Below are 17,538 nucleotides of genomic sequence, written 5' to 3'. Positions count from 1 at the left end.
GTATTATATATTAACATATTCATATTTAAATAATGGACAAATTCTATTCGTTTTTTACAATCTTGAAAAAATGTATAAATATTTAAAATTTATTAATTATTGATTAGAGATTATTGTTATTATTAATTATTGATTAAAGACTATATATCCTTCAATAAATAAATAAATAAATAAATAAATAAAAATAAAAAGATAGAGCAAACGCGAATCGGTAATGTTTTATACAAAAAAAAAAAAAAAAAACAAAACAAAAAACAAAAAACAAAAAAAACCATGGTGAAAATTCGAAATTATGTAATGCAAGCAAAATCGTTACTCTATACCTTCCGCTGCGTCTGGTAGGAAACGGCGAGTTTTCTTTTTGCTTTATACACCGACGGCGTTCAAACAAGTTTCCTCGTCAGGTGCCTTTTGTATCATCTTTGTTCAGCTACTAACCGCTTGCTATGCTGGCAGCGCACTTGACAACTTAACAGCAAGACTACACAAACACTCAATAATATAATTCTTAGTTTAATTTCATTTTATGGTTTAGAATACATTTTACTCATAATCAACCTTTTCCTTTTTTTACTTCTATTTTATGCCTAAGAACTAAAAGATATGCATAAATACTTCCTTCCATGAGTTTATGAGCCCCTTTTACTGAATACAAACAACACCTGCGTCTTCACTATGACCGCAATTATGTGTTCCCCACCCCGAATGACCACAGTCTTGAAGTCTTCCTTCGCTTCCGGTACAGCTCACATTGTCCAGCCATATTGGACCAGACCCTTGACCATATGAAGCACTATGGGGGGCACTTTGAGCATCTCTGAACCCAAGCTGTCTGCAAACTACACGTGCATCGTTCATGTCCCATGCGTCATCACATACCGTACCCCACTGACCATTGTGATAGATCTCTACACGTCCTGAAATTCGTGATCCCGCAGACAGTCTTATTAATATAGAATCTAAAGATTGAAAAGGTTAAACAATTGATGAACTAAGCCAAGTTTTAGCAAATTTTCCAAATGTCTTTATTAAAATATTGATTCAACTTTATTCAATGAACTGGTTCAGTATACAATTGCACAGCAACCAGACACCAGATTTGACTTTCAAAGAAGCCATTAAGGATTCGGAGAGCGCGAGCCACTGATGTTTTCTATGGACGTTAGGTTTTTGAGCGCGCTGATCGTCGTTAGACAATCAGAAATCTTAATTTATAACCACAATACCAGAAAATATTGTCGTCTCAAAAATATAAGAAACTATTTAGTGAATCGCGATACTATGGGGTAATTATATATTCAAATGGTCATATCTCAACTAATATTTCACCGATTCTTGTCCAAATTGGTATGTAAACGTCTTTTTCGATGCTCTTTCGAATTTGTTAGCCAAAAATAAGATAAAGCAAAAATTAATGTTTATGACGTCATCACTTGAGTAATCTATAGTAGACTATTTTTGTTCGAGGCAGGTGGCTTTTGGCCTTGTAAATTGCACTCAATTAGGCGCTCGTCAAGTAAAGGTATTGAATCAAAACAGTTACCAATCAGCTTTAAAAAAAGAATTGAGTCGTCTTAAGTGCGTGAAAGATGTTTAAAAAAGGAATTTAACTTTGTCAATACTATCATGACGCATTTTTTTATTTTTTGGTTTTTATTTTTTGGTTTCTCAGACTAAGAAATTCCGTGCAAAACATTGCTTAGCTCAATAATTTTTTTCCCTACCAAATTAATTTAATGATATTTAGCGATTTTTACTAAAGAAGATTGCTCTACAGCAGTACTGTTATTTTAAGTCGTGTGAGATGCCTGCAATAGTTTATAGCAATTCATATGGTTGGCTTAGACTGACTCACCCTTTTGGCAGCGGTTCCCATCAAATCCTGTCTTACATTGACATAGATATTCCTGCCTGTTGTTCTGGAGGATGCAGGTGCCCCCATTAAGACAAGGCTGTTGTTCACAAGGAGTCTGTTAGAGAAATAGAATTATAAATCAATACTTAAGGTAGTACCGGATCTTCAAAATTCTTCTATGAATTTTTTTCTAAATTCTGTCATTTGAAGTTCATCGTTAGGGTATTCAAATAATGAAAAAATAGAAGGGGTTCACCGTATTGGTTATCGAGATATTAGGCTTCAAGAAGGAGGGATTTTTCAGTTTTCCGCGCGTTTTTGCCGAAAATCTGCCTCCTCTAATAAATTCCAATTAATCGAATCGATTTGACAAAGAAAAACAGAAAACTGTTTTAAACTATAGGTGTTGAGTCTAGAAAACATATATAGATAAAACATCCATCCAATCTTTTGCAAGTAGTGTGAAAAGTTGATTCTAGAAGCGAAATTGCTTGTAATTCGGCGCAGTTATATGCGTGTGTAGCGTAAAAATGTTGAAAATTTATGACAATTCTTTCAATGAACTTTTTTTATCGCACTAAATCCAAAGGAAATGATATCTATCTTCGAATAAGAAGGAAAAATTGGGGGGTCACAATACTAATAGACGAGCTATGAGCGACTAAATCCAAGTTTTTGGTCAAAAAACACAAATCCTGTCCGCGCGGGACTGAGATTTAGTACATTTACCTCCGTCTGAAACATGTCAAATCGTCTTTGTAATCTCCAGAGAATGTAAGACGTATTGCGAATTGATTTTGAGAATAACATGTCAAATTCCTTTTTTGTTACTTCATTTTTATAGTTATGAATTTGTTGTTTTGAATCAAAAGAGTGTTCAAGTCAGGCAATGAAAATCTAAGCATGTTTTGAAAACATTTCATTTTTGCCTCAAAAGTTCCATGAATTATCGAAATACTTTGTTAAGTTATAGTATAGGATTCAACTTCTGACATTATTTAAATCAATTTTCAAAACAGCGCAAATGAAGGGTAAAAAACGAGATGCGCGAAATGGATGCGCAGTAGCAAGGATCCGGAACTACCTTAAATGAAGTATACACGAGGAAATATAGATTTGAAAAAATCCGCATCAAAATGGAAAACAAGAAAGAAAGAAAGAAAGAAAGAAAGAAAAAGCATCCAAGATACTTTTGTCATGCCCACTTGATGGATAATGATCTTCTCTCCGCTTTGTAAATATTATTTTTTTAAAAAAAAACATTGTTACTATTCACTATCATTTCAAGCAACAAAGACCTTTTGTTTTTCCATAGAAAACATTTAACCAACAAAGCTGGTTATATTAATTTTGATATATTTGAAAGAACTGCATTATAAATGTATATCGACTAAAATCATATTTTCATAAGATAATGCTCACTTAATAATAACTCAGTAGAATCAAACATGGAAAGTTTTGTTATTCCTTTGCCAACCGTTTCAGCTAATTAAACGTCTTAATACACAAATTGGCAAAACGTATTTGTTGCATTATGGTATTATATCGTTTTAGCTAATTAAACGTCTTAATACACAAATTGGCAAAACATATTTGTTGCATTATGGCATAGTTAAGTTTCTTTCCTATCGAGGACTTTTCTTCTTTTTTCCTCTCTCCGTAAAAACCAATCCAAAAATCAATTGGAACAGGAGAGGGTTATTTTAGTTTGTTTGCTGCAGAAAATAAGTATTGCACTTAGGTTTGTTTAATTTTTTTTTCAAATGCTATCCTTCCTATAATTAAAGAAGTGCGCCTACCATGATGCTGAAATGAGTAAATGTGTCGTTTCGTGTCATTTTCTGCGGGTGAGTATGTTTATCGGTTGATAACAGCTCACATACGTGAAGTCCATTATTCTTGGCTGTGGTTTGAAAGTTCATCGATTGACACCATGGAACCCCAACACAGGCAAAGACACAATCCATTTTATAAGGAACTTGAGTGGTTTGTTGCTGAATGTCTTTGGTGTGGATGGGAAATGTCAAAATGGACTCAGGAAAAGCATTAAACAGGAATTCATCATGCTTGTCCATATGGTCATTCGGTTCATTACATTTGCTGTAGTGTACTGCTGTACACAACCACAGTATTACAAACAGCAGGGCCATTCTTTTTGATTTGCAACCCTCGTTCCTTCCTGATCGAAGATCGACTAACCAAAACAACAGCGCGCAGTTATTTAATTTAGGTTTATTAGCATTAATTTATTATAACTTTGTCTAACACCTCCATTGTTTTAGGAAATAAAATCAAATAAAACTATTCTATAGGACTATTCTATAGGACCAATAATTGCTTTAAGCTTTCAAAACTATCAAGCAGATCTGAGAAAAAAATGTTAACCAATGAGAATCGAGAAAATTTGTAAAATCGAGGTGTCACGTTTCTTACTGAAATATGGCTTTCCAGGCCACCAGCCGCTACCAATTTTATTTGATTAAGAATAACAATTTTATGTAATAAGATTAGATTGATCTATCTTGTATTCGATATAAACTGAAAATAAGAATTTTTTTCTACCGTTGTTTAATTAGTGATTTATTTGATCTACTAACAAGCATTTCCCCCATAACAAACAAAATATTTTCCTACAGCCCATGCTTGGATAAGATGCTTCAATATTTCTACTTGAAAACGTTATGGTTTAGGAATGCGTAAAATACTTCATCATTTGTTACATCTTATGTTTCATTATTTTCAAAATCAAAAACAAATGTTGACATAAGTACATTACGTAATCAAATTAGATTTCTCAGCTTTCTAGCGTCTGAAACGTCAGTAAGTTTTTTCATCTTTTCAGGCTGTATAATTTACCTTTTCATCATTACTGTTTCATTAGAAACACCGACGCATCTCACACTAGTTTTTAGCTTGTTATATCTTCTTAGTGTTCAAAATATGTAAGTTAAACAGGAGTCCAAAATAAATGTGCAACTTTTTCTTATTTTAAGTTCAGTTTAGTTCGAAATTTAACTAATAATACCATTCTTTATTGGGACCTTCAAAATGAAAAGAAATCGTAATTATTGAGCGCAACACTTTAATTGAGCGCAACGCCTTTTTTGGCGCCTGAAATTGTTTATTTTCTTTCAGGCGTCATACAAGGGTAGATGGGCACGTGTTTGACTAGCTGCTTATGTAACCTCGATACAATTACAAGTATAGATGATTATGTTTTATCAAACAAAAGTTTGCTAAACTTGGATAATGGGCGGCTAAAAATACAAAAACCATTTTGCATGTTGTTCGATAGATAGAGCAAACGCGAATCGGTAATGTTTTATACAAATAATAAGAAGAAAAAAACATGTAAAAAATTCGAAATTATGTAATGCAAGCAAAACCGTTACTTTATGACTTCCGCTGCGTTCAAACAAGTTTCCTCACCAGGTGTCTTTTGCATAATCTTTGTTCAGCTACTGACCGCGCTATGCTGGCAGTGCACTTGACAACTTAACAGGAAGACTACACAAACACTCAATAATACAATTCTTAGTTTAATTTCATTTTATGGTTTAGAATACGTTTTACTCATAATGAACGGGTACCTTTTCATTTTTTTTCTTCTATTTTATGTCTAAGAACTAAAAGTTATGCATAAATACTTCCTTCCATAAGTTTATGAGCCCCTTTTACTGAATACAAACAACACCGGCGTCTTCACCATGACCACAATTATGTGTTCCCCATCCCCTGTGACCACAGTTTTGAATTCGCATTTCACTTCCGGTACAGCTCACATCGTCCAGCCATATTGGACCAGACCCTTGACCATATGAAGCACTATGGGGGGCACTTTGAGCATCTCTGAACCCAAGCTGTCTGCAAACTACACGTGCATCGTTCATGTCCCATGCGTCATCACATACCGTACCCCACTGACCATTGTGATAGATCTCTACACGTCCTGAAGTTCGTGATCCCGCAGACAGTCGTATTAATATAAAATCTAAAAATTGAAAAGGTTAAACAATTGATGAACTAAGCCAAGTTTTAGCAAATTTTCCAAATGTCTTTATTAAAATATTGATTCAACTTTATTCAATGAACTGGTTCAGTATACAATTTGCATACAAATAGTTTAAAAGGAAATTACATGTTTTTTGTTTCATGTTCAAAAATAAGGAATTAATGTAAGCTTTGTATAAAAATGATAGACATTTGATTGGTCGAGAACGGTGGTACGAGCCCTTTTTAGCCAAATCAGCAACAGGGCTGCAAATGTATTTGCGCCCCGCCAAAATCCATTTACGCCCGCCGGCCGCTCGCTTTCAAGAGGGCAGTTCTCTATTTGGCTTAGTTTATAGATGATAATGAAGCGTAACAATGCGAGAATCAAGAAGTGACGTGTTGCCATGATATCGTTATCGATCAAACTACAATTAGAGTTCAGAACGTACCACATGTTTGTCCATTTCCATAGTAACCAGGATCACACTGACAAGTGAACGAACCAATAGTGTTTGTGCAACGGGCATTGGCATGACAGGCATGAGCACCAGTAGAGCACTCGTCCAATTCTGATGAAAGGACCACAAACAAACTGACATTTGTAGCTTCTCTCCAGGTAAGGAAATGGCTGACTAGACCAGCCCGATATTGATGGATTGCAAGCATTCCCAATAGAGTTAAAAGACAAAAACATATCGGCCATTGTGATACCATTAACAATGGATACTAATGAGAAATCTTTAGTTAAATCGCACCAACATGACCGCGAGGACATAACGTGCAATCGAAGAATTACATTTGAGCAGAGTTTTCAGGATTTCTCCTTTGATTTTTTCTCCGATGTTCTTTCAAAGATTTCACGGGTGGCGTAGTGGTGATAGCGCTCGCACCTCACCAATGCGACCCGGGTCGAATCTCGGATTCGGTGCTATTTGTGAGTGGGTTTTTCTCTGGCTTCTCTGGTTTTCCGAGTCTTTCTTGGTGTTGCAAGCTGTATTTATTCTGGGTTAGGGTTTTTGTATTGCAGGATATTGTTTAGTTGCAAACTCATTGTTCTCGGCTATTGTTTTATTGTCTTCATGGCTCAGGTGCCCTGCAACACCAAGAAAGAGCCGGTTTTCGTCCCTCCACAAAAATCAACTTCTAAATTCCTTTTCCATCATGGAACAAGGGTCACAGGTTTGTAATAAGTAATAATCAGATGCAAAATCTATTTCAGATTTTCCAAAGTAAACGTTACTTGAAACAGGAATATATCCAACGTTTTTGAAAGATAGGGTAATCTTTTTATCCGTCTTTCCTCACAAATGGTACCCCTTTTACTAAAGCCATTAGTTGCTTATGTCAGAAACCTTTGTGTACCTAAATGAGAGTTTTCCTACTCTTTTCTATGCCTCATGCCTTTTATGGAGTTCATACCACTTTTTAAATACATCAAGGCCCTGCGAAAAATGCATTTGTTGTACATGACGTCATAGCCGCTCTCTTGGTTCAATTTATCAAAAGACTTGTCAATTATATATTTTCTTTTATATATCAACCAACAATGACGCCGTGTCTTTTGTCATTTCACTCCTTTGGATATTGCAGAGGTATAGTTACATAACTGAAAGGTTCATCAGACTAATTTAATTAATTCTACTCCTTTAAACGTACAATAGCCTATCCCGATCTGGAGGCATTAATACTAACATACTGACAAATCACTCATGATTGTAAGCTGCACGGCTGCTAATAGCGCCTAAATACGCAGCCCGTAAAGTCCTCCACTGATCACGATTGTGAAGCGCATTGAGACAACGTAAAATGCGCTATATAAGAACCCCGTTATTATTATTATTATTATTATTATTACTATTATCATTGTTATTATTATTACTATTATTATCATCATCATTATTATTATTATTATCATCATTATTATGTAGTGTTTAAAGACATACATTATGAACGCAGCCTAATAATCGCTCATAGATTAATTGATTATCAAATTGATTTGTTTTCCCAGATTTTTTTTATCATTGATATTAATCATAGATTTTTGTAATTTATTACATTTGAGGTTTTTGTAACTGTTCATTACATTTGTGTTCAACTATTATATTTGTGACCACAGCCCACTGCATGGCTAATAAGTTAGTGTCATAGAACTAAGACCGAAAATTTTAGATCCCCAAACCCCGAGAAGTTCAGTTTAATCCTTAATTTAGCCGTGCCCTAACGTACATCATCCCATTAATTATTTTGCCCTTCAATGAAATTGTTTTTAGAGATGCTTTCTGTAATATTTCCGAATCATTATTTTCATAATGAAGTAAAGTACAAACCTCGTTCACAAGTATAAGCGTTACAGGAAGAACATGTGACGTCAACCCATTTATACCCATGTCTCGGCCCTCGAGTTTGGACACAGTGTTGGTCCCTTCGGAGCATGTCTGGCCGGTTTGGTGCCCAGTAAGTAAAATTCTCTACAGTTCCATCGATCCATGTAAAGTTTCCATTGCTCCGAAGATCCTGCAGTCCAATCCATCCAGTTTCTCCACCGTGTCTGTGTTGAACGTAAATGTTGTCTTCCTGGCTTGTGATGCTTGCTAGACTAGCGTTAACACTGAGACAGCTTGACTGTGCTGCTTGCCACGTGGCACAGGACGAGTTGGTCAGGTAACAGAAACCATTAAAGTACGTCCATCCTTCACCACAGATGTCTAGTAATTAAAATGAAAATATTTGAAACTTGTATCTTCCTCATCATCGATAATCTTCATTCAGTATCACCACCACCACCATCAATATGGTCATCATCTTTATCATTGTCATCATTATCACCTTCAATACCACCAACAACATCATTAAATCAACATCAACATCTTCACCAGCATTATCATCTAGTGTGAGCTGCGTCGGTGTTTCTAATGAAACAGTAATGATGAAAAGGTAAATTATACACCGTGAAAAGATGAAAAAACTTACTGACGTTTCGGACGCTAGTCCTTCGTCTTTTACTCCGACGAAGGACTAGCGTCCGAAACGTCAGTAAGTTTTTTCATCTTTTCACGGTGTATAATTTACCTTTTCATCATTACTACAGCATTATCATCTGATATTTTTGTTTAGACCTAACGAATCAAATACCTGATACTACGACAAACTGCATTGTCACCGGATCATACTGATTAGCGTACAGCTCCTTCATGCAAACACGGAAGTTTTGAGACGTGATACTCTGTTGAAGAGAAAATAAATAAAGTCCTAGATAAAGCTGTCTTGTTTCAAAGTTATTTATCTTTTTGCTTGCAGCAAGTTTTTATTATGATTACTTTATTTGGCGTTGGATCTTGTCATACCGTACATGGTCACTAGGGTACGGTATTTTCACTATTGAGAAATAAGATAAACCCGGCACGATTCCATCTCCCAATTTCTACACTGAAAATCGTTGCTAATGCACATGTACACTTGGGATATAGAGTTGCATTAAATTCACCACAGCCGTTGAAATCGACACAAAAATGATTCAAAATGTGTCTATAATATATATATTTAGGCACTGCCTATAAGCGGAGTTCCCGATACGGAAGTCACAGAGAGCCCAATTTGAATGAAACTGAAAGGTAAAATTAAGATCGGGAAAAAATCTGCAATAATTTTTTATTTGAGATGAAGATACTTTCTCCCATAAAAAAACCATGCAGTGAAATCGAATCGTAATGCACTACATTGTTTTGTACTTCACCCCCACCCCCAGGGCCTAGTTTTTATCTTGGAAGATTCTTCGACAAAGTTTTCCATGGCCGACATTTTTAGGCTTTGAATCTCTTTTACTTAAAAAAACGAAAGATAATTACAGATAATGTAATACAATATCAAGTTTAGTGAAATTTACCTCGGATGTCTTTCACTGAAATCGAAAATCTGGAGATTTAGGACAAATCAAGACTAAAAAACAGACTTGAAAACTGGTTCAGGAGGTGAGCAAAAAATAAGCTTACTTAATTACAGAACGATGTTTGGTTTTCCATAGCTTTCTTATATTAATTCTTCATTAATGTCTTTTTTATTTCATATAAGCCTTAATTACTTTTCAAGAAGCTTGAAAACTTAAGCTTACTTGATTTTGAGATTCGATTTTACCAGACTGAGACAAAATAGAAAATAAGGCAAAATGCAATGCAAAATACAAAATGACGAATTTCTTTTTCAGTAAATTGGCATTTGTAAACGTTTTTGAATATTTTTTAGCTTTTTGAAGTGAGAGTGTCTTTATACAACAACATCTCTCAACAACACAAATTTAAGCTCATTTGTATAATTATACTTGCTCGAACAACTTAATAAACAGTTGACTATTGGGTGTAAATTTATATTTCATTCAAGAATTTAATAAATTATCTGTAGAAAGATATAAGATTATTGAATGAAAGTCTTCTTTGCTTTGGGACCCCGCGATAGGAGGCGAACAAAGCCGTACTTGAACGAAAAACATACGACAGTTGGTCAAAATCAACCCAGCTGTTAGATATTCACAAAGCTAAATAAAGGACGAATATTTGTCGTAATAATATGCTCTCCGTGTTATATTTTCTCCTGCATTAAAATAAAATCAAGCTTATCTATAGAAATATAAAAAGTTTTGAGAGAAAGTCTTTGATTTGTCGATTCGTCGAGAAAAATGCTTGTCAAAAAAAAAAAAAAAAAAAGATAATATACGATTGCTTGCTAAAAAAAACACACACCTTAATTCTTGAAGAACACTTATTGATCTTTGACTACATGAAAGTTTTTCTTTAAATTGTTTTTGGTCTATAGTCCTAAAGCGATTTTTTCTGTACAATTGAGAGCCGCATTTGTGAGTAGTTTTGATTCCACATCAAGCGGGATCCCTGTGTTGTGTACACGGACGGACGGGCGGACGGAAGTGACGTCAGCCAAACCATGAAAAATCAACTCAATGATTTACCATTTTTTCTTAAGTATGGTGCTCCGCGCGGGAGCTCCGCTATAACCAGCTCTGTTATCAGGAGGACCATAGTCAGGATAAAATGAAAAACATTGACAAACACACAAGCACACAAGCTTTTTGCACAAATGCTATACCTCAATCCAGGCCGATATTCCATTGCATTGTGGGTTCTTCCGTCCACCACCTGTACGGTGTGTTGGTGTTACCAAGGCTAAAGGTTGCTTGGTGTAGTTGCGTACCATTTCAACAGTCTAACAAAAATCATGCAAATACACTTCATTACTAGACAGATATAAAGATAAAAAGTTAGCAGAGGTGCAATGTTTTAATTTCATAAATTGCTTCAGCTGTAAGTTAGTTTCGAAAATACAATACCTTGCAAAATGCGTAATTATCAGATTGCTGAGGTGTGTAGTCATTAGGGAAGTCAATGCCACCGTGTTCAGTGAACAATGGACGGTGTAGAATCTCAAATGCCATCCAGTACTGTTTGAAATATGAAGAGAAGCAAGGTTTTAATATCTTTTTTAGTGAAAACCTTCGTAAAACAACAATTATATATGTTTCAAGAAATGCAATTGCAGCTTTCGGGAAATAAGGATAATGCGTGCTGTATATTGCGCTGCCTATTTTTGTCGTGGTAGTTGGCCATATATGGTTCTAGCTACAATACTTTCTTCCTTTTCCTAAAAATCAGTGTTTTCAGATTCCAATTCGATCATGGATGGAGGATTGCAAGTTTGTTAGCCACAGGCTATTAAGTGCACACTTACTCCATTTTGCACGCAACTAATCCAAAACTTCCTTCTCACATCAGATAATTAGCTTACCACATTAATATCTTCATGTACGCCGTCAAAGTTCTGCAGTTCTCTTAAACAAACTTTGATCGACGAAGAACTAACATCCTCTATCCAAACGCTCGCAGCATCATGTTTCAAGCCTCTTCTTTCATGTTGTAGTGTAGCTAACACTGTGGGAGAGCTAGAGAACTTGCCCTGTATGTGATATTAATTTTATCAAAATGTCTGATTTACTCTACATAATTTGGCAACATTTAAATGAGTTTCTCTTCCAACAACTAAAACTACAACTTTATTTGCACTCTTAATATATTTACAAAAAGAAAAAAAAAAAAAAAGGAAAATAAATATATGAGAAAATTCAAGGGTAAAAAACTACTAAAAAAGCTAGAACAGCTAAACGAATTAAACGCAACATTTTAATCCAATTCATTCTTATTAAGGCTCAGTCAACAATCGTTCTTATTAGTTCATATCAAGCTTTTCTCTATTGTTAGTGTCGAAGTTGGAGTAGAGAAAGCTCACTACATATATGGTATAATCAGTTCTATATTTGGATTGTGCGGAAAAGCGGCAAACAAAAAGGCCATCTTTTGATAACGAATTCGACATGAACATTTTTTTGAAGATGAAAAGAAAAGAACAATACTTGGAAGGATACTTGGACGCTGCTAACTCGTGGGTCCAGGCTGCCTTGCAGACATTAGACACAGGGAAATACGACACTCAATATTTGATATGGAAATAGGTAATAAATATTTTGAATGTTCCACTGACTTTAATTTCATGCCAAAGTACGATACATACCCCAGGAAACGAAATAGTCCTACATGTCGTACCAGTCCACCAACGCGTGAACCGTTCCCTTCCAGTAACTCCACCGATAGGTGCTCCTTGATAGGCTATCCAATCAACTGATTCCATGTCATATGACGGATTGTCATTCCTACCTGTCCTGGAAATACACGCAGTAAAATTGTCCATATTCACGTTCTCTGTCCAAGTTACTGTAGCTTCGTGTACCTTGGCCGTCGGTAAAGCATTGACGTAGTTCACCGTCAGTTGGATATGTAAGGGTTTGTCGGGATAAAAAGTGTAGGGCTTGAGCGACACGATCTCGCAATGAGTATCTGACCATGGAAAGTCTTGCTGACGAAGAAAGTGTCTCCCTTTGTCCAATGGAAATCCTTTTGAAAAACATGCCAAAAATATTTATAAGATAAAAGAGATATTTTCTGAGAAAAGTTTTTTATGACATCAATGTTACCTTGGCAGCCTCCAGGGTGATAGTAGGTGAAGTTTTCTCTGGTCCTACATATCTCTCTCTTCATGATGCACATGTTGTCAAATGTCTGTCCATTGGTCGCACAAACAAGATCTTGATATGTGGGGCATTCAGCAATACACACACACTGGGCAACACCTGGTGACAATGCTTCGCAGATTCCAAAGTACTCACACGTTTTGTTGATGCATGGATCAAGGTCTAAACATATTATTTGAAGATTATGTTAAGGTAGATATCTTTTTCAATGTATGAGTGCAAAAGATAAGCAGTGCTTACCACCAAATATCAAGTAATCAACAGTCACTGGATGATGCTTGCGATTCAATCCAACCAAGTCCTTCACACAAGCTCTAAAGTAAGTTCTCGTTATTTCCTATGCGAAAATGACAAATTTACCATAAATCATTATTAACCCTGATCATGTATTTGATATGCACTTAAAGCTTAGTTGGTGTTGTGGTATTTCATTTCTTGTTGCTGCATTTCTTAGCAAGAGTTCTGAACTGAGAGTATTCGCGAAGATTTTGACGCGAAAACCATAGTCAAACTCCAAGACAGCATCAATGTAAGCCACTGAGGGAATCTTTTAGTCACAGAGGGCTAGTTTGTTATCCTAATATAGAATTGAAATGATTTACATTATGCTCTTACCTTAAAAACTATTAAACCTACGGTTTCGTATAACTGTTATGAATACTTTAGTGATTTGGTATACTTATATTTTTTCTTATTCTCAATTGCTTTTATTTTGTTAACCTCTTGTTGCTTGTTTCGTTCTTATTTTGTTGTTTCCTTTCTTCTTTTTTATTTCATCTTATATATATACGCGATGTAATTTATGATATTTTTGGAATTTAAGATTTGATTAATACCTCGTTCCAGGCTACAATGGAGTTGTGTTCTGGTGGCACCGCGTTCACATTACTGCTGTCGTACTCATGACTTGGAGTGAGGACAATCGATGGAGGTGAAAAGTAGGGATCGGTAAAGTTGACGATCTGAAAAATTATAAGACACACTGTGTAAGCTGTCAATTGCGAATTAGGTTTTAAGGCTGTATTTTATTTTTTTTTATTTTTTTTTATTTTTATTTTTATTTTCTTCAACAATTATCACTCTCACTCGTTTTTAGTTTTGTCTTAACAATACCTGGCAAAATGCGTCGTTGTCTTCTTCACTCGGTTGAAGAGAATTTGGAAATTGAAGAGTAATGATCTCGTTATGAGGCCAAGAGAGTGGAACCTCAGTGAAAGCCATCCATACCTAAGAAGAAAAGAAGAACCCATCTTTGCATAATAATAAACAACTTAAGGGACGGGAAGGAGAAAAGCGGTGAAGTAAATAAGACAATAGGGAATTAAAAAAGCATGATGCAATAACATACCACTTCAATATCCTTGTGACGTCCATCAAACGTTCTTGCTTCTCTCAAACAAATCGTAAATTCATCTCTAGCGATGTGTTCTACCCAAACAGCAGCAGCATCTTGCCTTTTGTTCAGTACGTTGTGACGAGCTGTGATGAAAACTTTGGGCTTGTTTGTGAACCCCTTTGGATTGATTTAAAATAGTTTAAATAAGGTGAAGCTTCGAATGCACAAATCATGTAGTATTGGAATATAATTAATGATCAAGGATAAGTGTTTGAAGACGTTCTAAGCTAGGTGAATCACGGGTGTTGTATCGGACAGTGGCTTTCTCCCCAATCTGGAGCTTTAGTTTTGATTTCTTGACTCGACATGACATGTAAGTAGAGTTTGTTAGGACTTTTTTTTTCTTCAAGGGGTTTTCTATGGATTTTCCTGTTTGGCTTCCTACACAAAACCAAAAGCCAATACTCAAACTTTCAGTTCAAACGGTAAGTTAGCTGTGCCCTAAGGTTGTTTTAGTTTATTGAACCAATTCAATTCATTATAAAAACAAATCACTAAGCTAACCTGTGATAGTGGTACTCGGTTACATTGTGTTCCTGTCGTCCAGTCGTTGAATCTGGTACTTCCTTCAGCCACACCTGATTCAGTCACTTGATAAGCAACCCAGTTCACTCGTACAGTCCCCTCGAACCCAGTCCCGCTCTCAACCACACACACCCTAAACCCACTCGTAGTTACAGACTCGGTCCACGTGAATCCTACGTCATGAACACGCGACGAGTTTGTTCCCAGGCTTAATGATGTAAAGACTTTCATTGGATCACTCCCAGTGAAGGATGATGGGAAGGTTACTATGTCACAGTAAAATCCATCGACAGCTGAGCGTCCGATCTGTATTTTTCCTTGCTGTAACCCTTTAACGATAAAAGAAAATAAGAAAAATTCACATTAAGATCACTGATTTTTTTAAATGTTAGCATCATATTTTATGTTTGACATATTCTGTGTTGACATTTAAGAAGTATACATTAAGTGGGCCACTTGTGATCTGTGACATTGCTCAAGCGAAATCCATAAGATCGACATAAAAAAACATATAATAGTTATTTTTAGGCGCATTTTTATAAGTTATTACTCTTAACTTTACGTTTTCGAACAAGGTTTTTAACAGACATGGCCATATTTTAATCTTGTGGAAAAGCAGATTAATGTTTTCTTTCTTATTCACCACTCTATAGATATCTCGTTTTGTAGGTATTTCCCCCTTTACATGATAAGAGAGATGCCTTACCGCTCACAGCGCCAGCAGCAAATACGAAAAGCAATATAGCAGCTATTCTTGCCATAGCTGATATCATAGTAAGGACCTTCACCCAAATGAATTATGGACGCTTGAGGCAACCTTACTTATAGTAATGGCATTAAGTATGACGTACCTTTTCAATATTTTGATCAACAGCACTATTCACAAAACCATACAACTTGCTTTAAGCCTGATAAACTCATGAGAAATCATATTCCAATCATTCGAATGTTTATAATGAAGGGCAAATCCGGGGGGAGCAAAGGGGGCTGAAGCCCCCCTTCAGCAGAAAAAAAACTGAAGAATTAGATACTTTTTAAAATTGTTTTCCGTTGCTTTGACGGGAAGAAACTCAATTAGTCCCCCTAGTTCTAGTCCATCAAAACTAGCGCCGTGTCAAAAAAGTAGTGCTTTCCTAAGTTACTAGAAAATGTTTAGAAAATATGTCAACAGAACGTCTTTTTTTTCGCCGTAATCTTTACCAAGCTGAAGTTTTCCATTTGTTTTAATTGGGTGCTCATTATACTTTTTATCATCAGGGTTAAATTTCTCAAATCTAAAAGAGACATATAATGCAGTTTTTCCTAAGATATCTGAAAGTTTTTAAGAAACATGTAAATAGAAATTCAACTTAAATTGTTTCATTTTAAGCTGAAGCATAACATTGCAATACGAAATATTCCTAAGATACCCAGTAAGACCGCACCATTCGATCGGAAAATGATTTTTGATTGTTCCATAGTAAAGCACTGTCTTATTTTGTTAGCTTTAGTTTAATTGACTGGAAGACCAATCTATTCTCATTTTAATCTTATGCCTGTTTTATTTTTTTAAATCAAAAACCATAAATTAAACTATGAAACTTGTTGCAAACGGTGCAGAATGCCTCAAGATACCGAAGAGAAATTACCAGAAATGAATGGGAGACGATGTTAATCTGCAGTTCGAAGACTGTGACTTTGCAACGGGCAACCCAGTAATAAGCTTAAACTTCAGGGGTATGTTTCTTTATTATATGACATTTAAAACGATATATAGTTTTATCGGGTTTTATTTAAAGTGTTGCGAAGAGAGAGTCTTAAACGAAACATACCCCTGAAGGTCTCCAGTAACCTTAATGTCTGGTCATTTGATACATACAATACATCATGAAACAATTCATAAGCAACTCCAGTCATCATCATTGATATTTCTCAAATCTAAAAGAGCCATATGCTGGTTTTCCGTTTAAGAAACATGTCAATAAAATTTAACTTGTTTCGCCATAGAATGAAGCATAACATCGTAAAACGAGTGATTCCTAAGATACCGTAGAAAAATTGACCTTGGCAGAAATTAATCATAGCGAGAGCAGAGCATGGATACCAATCTGTCGCTCAGAGACTGGTCAAGGCATTCATTGCTTATGCAGCCTTTAACCTAAAAGCAAAAACAACAAACTTCTATATCTCTTTTTCCAGAAAAACAAAAGGATAAAGGTCAAGTGTGCATAAGGTTTGGGTCGCCCTCCAGTTACTCACCCCGCTCAAAAATAACCTTGAAATAGCCTCTGCGTTCGTTGAGCAAGGGATTAGTCGTAGGTACGGCCTGGGGTTCGACGGCGACTGATCTATCTACTGATGCTTTCGGGCTGGGATATTATTCTACGTAAGCCATAAATTAAGGGTGGGTAGCCAAAAAAATGGGCTTCCAAGCGCGCGTCAAGCGTGGTAGGATAGAGTTAGTAGCTAGGTGGGTGACTTTTATTTCTATATCTTATTTTATAGCCGTTTCAAGCAATTATTCTGCAGTAGAAGCGGGTTAATTAGTGGAAAGGCTAATATTCAATACAATAAAGAGCAAAAATGTTTCAGCCCCACCAATTATGCAATTTAATCGAAGTATTTTAGATTACCAGTAAGATATTTTTAATAATGCTTATTACTGTTATTTTTATTTTTATTTTAATTTATTTTTTTGATTTT

General features: G+C 35.6%; 1 protein-coding gene across 1 annotated transcript; it reads right to left on the bottom strand.

Moving 5' to 3' along the window:
* Positions 1-497: 497 nt before the first annotated feature.
* Positions 498-15,698, bottom strand: LOC116293137 (uncharacterized). Its single transcript, XM_089028724.1, has 17 exons — positions 15,563-15,698; positions 14,836-15,185; positions 14,284-14,448; positions 14,049-14,162; positions 13,772-13,897; positions 13,176-13,272; positions 12,879-13,097; positions 12,419-12,798; positions 11,639-11,806; positions 11,184-11,294; positions 10,943-11,059; positions 8,981-9,071; positions 8,176-8,553; positions 6,298-6,417; positions 5,533-5,846; positions 1,856-1,970; positions 498-959 (listed from the first exon to the last, which is right to left on the bottom strand). Exons 1-17 carry the CDS (start codon positions 15,627-15,629, stop codon positions 643-645), a joined length of 3,249 nt encoding a protein of 1,082 aa, XP_088884850.1. The 5' UTR covers positions 15,630-15,698; the 3' UTR covers positions 498-642.
* Between the last annotated feature and the right edge of the window lie 1,840 nt (positions 15,699-17,538).

The sequence above is a fragment of the Actinia tenebrosa genome, unplaced genomic scaffold (assembly GCF_029948245.1).
Source record: "Actinia tenebrosa isolate PJP-AT-01 unplaced genomic scaffold, QUT_ActTen_1.0 PGA_scaffold13__45_contigs__length_12533684, whole genome shotgun sequence".
NCBI classification, from domain to species: Eukaryota; Metazoa; Cnidaria; class Anthozoa; order Actiniaria; family Actiniidae; genus Actinia; species Actinia tenebrosa.
Note: the sequence above shows the minus strand (reverse complement) of the source record. Positions and strands in the feature narration are given on the sequence as shown.

What these genes read in the sequence shown, in the direction of transcription:
- LOC116293137 (XM_089028724.1), bottom strand. Translation starts at nt 15,629, where the DNA reads ATGATATCAGCTATGGCAAGAATAGCTGCTATATTGCTTTTCGTATTT. An exon ending in CCATTGTAGCCTGGAACGAG is followed by an intron (nt 13,273 to 13,771) that starts GTATTAATCAAA and finishes ATTTTCGCATAG; the next exon opens with GAAATAACGAGAACTTACTT. An exon ending in TGGAAATGGACAAACATGTG is followed by an intron (nt 5,847 to 6,297) that starts GTACGTTCTGAA and finishes TTCAATTTTTAG; the next exon opens with ATTTTATATTAATACGACTG.